This window comes from Beta vulgaris, chromosome 1 (assembly GCF_026745355.1).
Source record: "Beta vulgaris subsp. vulgaris cultivar EL10 chromosome 1, EL10.2, whole genome shotgun sequence".
Lineage (NCBI taxonomy): Eukaryota > Viridiplantae > Streptophyta > Magnoliopsida > Caryophyllales > Amaranthaceae > Beta > Beta vulgaris.
In genome coordinates this window covers 26,931,045-26,933,834 of record NC_079202.1, presented here as the reverse complement: position 1 = coordinate 26,933,834, position 2,790 = coordinate 26,931,045, and the positions used below count along the sequence as shown (strand labels likewise).

At 32.9% G+C, this 2,790-nt stretch overlaps 1 protein-coding gene across 1 annotated transcript; it reads left to right on the top strand.

Moving 5' to 3' along the window:
- Window positions 1-539: 539 nt before the first annotated feature.
- Window positions 540-1,067, top strand: LOC125493188 (uncharacterized). Its single transcript, XM_048636279.1, has one exon. The coding sequence runs from the start codon at window positions 540-542 to the stop codon at window positions 1,065-1,067; it is 528 nt and encodes a 175-aa protein (XP_048492236.1).
- Window positions 1,068-2,790: the final 1,723 nt, after the last annotated feature.

Sequence of the window (2,790 nt, the reverse complement as noted above, 5' to 3'; positions counted from 1 at the left end):
TTCACGCCTGAACAGTATCGGAAGCTAAGGATAAGACTAACAATGTAGTATTTTAGATTTATTTCATGTCTCTGATTAACAATATATAGCATATTAGTATTATAATAATGTTGGATATTTGACCAACAGTGATAGAGTAGTTTTATAGAATTATTGTTTTAGGAAAATATAATATTATAGTAACCTTTTTTTTTATTAAATACCCTTTATGGAAGAATAAAAGCCATTATTTAATTTATACGAGTGAGTAAGAATTTATTCTGGGCACGTGATGGGAACAATTTTATTATATAATTTTTTCATTATGTGGTCATAATTTTTTTGCTGCCTTGTTCATCCTTCCATGTTGTTGTGAATATATATTACATGAATGGTTATGTGCTTACTAGAGAACAATTCATGTGAACTTGAAACTAGTTGAGAAATTGTTTGTTGATGCGATCTTTAATGATCAAATCAAATGTTGCCTTATTAGATGAACATATAAGTTATGCTGGAACCTAAAGTAGAGTTATATTACTTTCATGTTCAGAAGTACAATGGCTAACAATACCGACCTAGCTACTGCTATTCGCCTCTTGGCGGAGAAATTGACTCAGGAGAGAGCTGAGCGTCCTGAGACTGCTGGGGAAATATTTGAAAGACTAGCGAAAGTTAAGCCACCCTACTATCAGGGGCAATCTGACCCAACCTTTTTAGAGAATTGGATTAGGGAATTCGAGAAACTGTTTGAGGTTGTTAACTGCCCTGGTAATATGAGAGTAGGTAAAGTTGTGTTGTATCTGAAGGATGAGACTGATCTATGGTGGAGGGAAAATGGGGATAGGCTGAGTGGTGGTGAAGGATTCAATTGGGAAGCATTTGTGGTTGCCTTGAGAGGAAAGTTGTACCCTGCCTTTATGAGGAAACAAAAAGCCCAAGAATTCATTAACCTTAGGATGGGTAGTATGACCATCTCTGAGTACTACGGCAAATTCATAGCCCTGTCTAGATATGCACCTGAGGTTGTAGCCACTGAGAAGCTTAAGGCCCAGAGGTTTGAGCAAGGTCTAACTGATGAGATTTAATTGGGATTAGGAGGTGAGACCTTTACGTCCCTAGATGTTGTGTATGGGAGAGCATCTCATATCTATGGTCTACAAACAAGGAGAGATAAGAAAAATGGGGTGGTAGGTGAAAAGAGGAAAGATTTCAATGCTGGGGGAAACCAAGGGAATTTCAAGAAAAACGAAATGACAATGGAAATTTCCAAAGGAGAAACAACCAGGATAACCATAATCAGGGTAGACCTAAAAGATCTTACCATTGTAGGAAGTGTAACAAAAATCATCCTGGGAGAGACTGTAAGTGTAACAGCCCGATTCCCGAGCTGCTAGCTAAACACACTTAAGATTCACTAATCACAATCAATGCTTAATAAGCCTTGAATTAAATATTTACTCGCAGCGAAAACATAACCTATAAAACGATGTTGGACCTGTGGGTTATTGGCCCATAAAACAAAATCCTTTATATAAGACTTCAATTACATAGTCATTCAATCTCAAATTCCATGACAAAAATCCATATTGTAAGTAATTCTAAATAAAATCTCCTATACACAAACTTAGATATCGGATTTTATCCCATAGTACGCAATTCAAATCATAACTTTTCTCTCGGCTCGATTCTGGCTCCCAACACAATCATGCAACAAAGTGTGACTCTGCCACCCACCAAGTGACATGCCACATATTTTATTTTGATTCATATATATTTTATACTATAAGAATAAAAATTCAGATTTATTTATTATGGTTAGATTGTAGTTTTGATCATTGAAGCATGGATTTTTAGGGTTTTAATTACTAGAAAACCATAGTAGCATATTAGATACTATGAGATTGATTTAGATTATGATTTTAAACATGTTTATATATGTTTAAAGAAGGTTTATTGATTTTTAAAGTTGCTGGAATTTCAGAAAAGAATTTATTAATGGAGTTTTTAGAATTTTAATTACTAGTATGGTAATACTATGCTAGGAATTAAAGGTAATTGAAGTTTTGATATTAAAATCAACTTTTGAATATATTTAAAGGGGATTTTAAATATTTTAGAGTAGTTGTATTTTTATTTAAAAGTATTGATTTTAGTTTATATTGATTTCTAGGCGGAGAATATTTCGTAGGAGACTTTTAAGGAGTTAAAAGTGGCCTGCCGACTAGTTTACACAAAGTACGTACATACCTATGTGCTATGTGATTAGTATCATGATTTAAGGAGAAAGAATTTTGTATCATGTATAGGAACTTGTTATGTTCATATATGATTTCTGGTATTATTGATTGTTACATGTTTTATGCCTGTATGCAAGCATGTGATTTTGAGATTTATTATGAGTAAAGATTCATGTTTGTATGGAATAATTGATGCAAGCATGTGGAAGAGAATTTTTATTTATTAATTCGCATGAGGAATTAATATTTATTATAGGGATGGAATCGTGTTATTCATATGTTCCCTTATATTATTATTTTCACTATTTTATGAGGATTGTGGGCCTTATTTGGTAAGTTGATAAATTATGCCTTTGTAAAGGTAAGTTGGATGGTTGGCTTGGTTCAACAATTATGATGGATTGGATTAAAGGAAAATAATATTGGGTTGTAAGTTGTGATCACTTATTAAATCCTATGATAAAAGAAGTTCAGTTGTGATTATTTGATTATTATTTATGTATTGCTTGTATGTGAGTCATAAAAAGTAGTAATTGGTACTTAACGTAAAGTGTGACGAGAATAGTTGTAG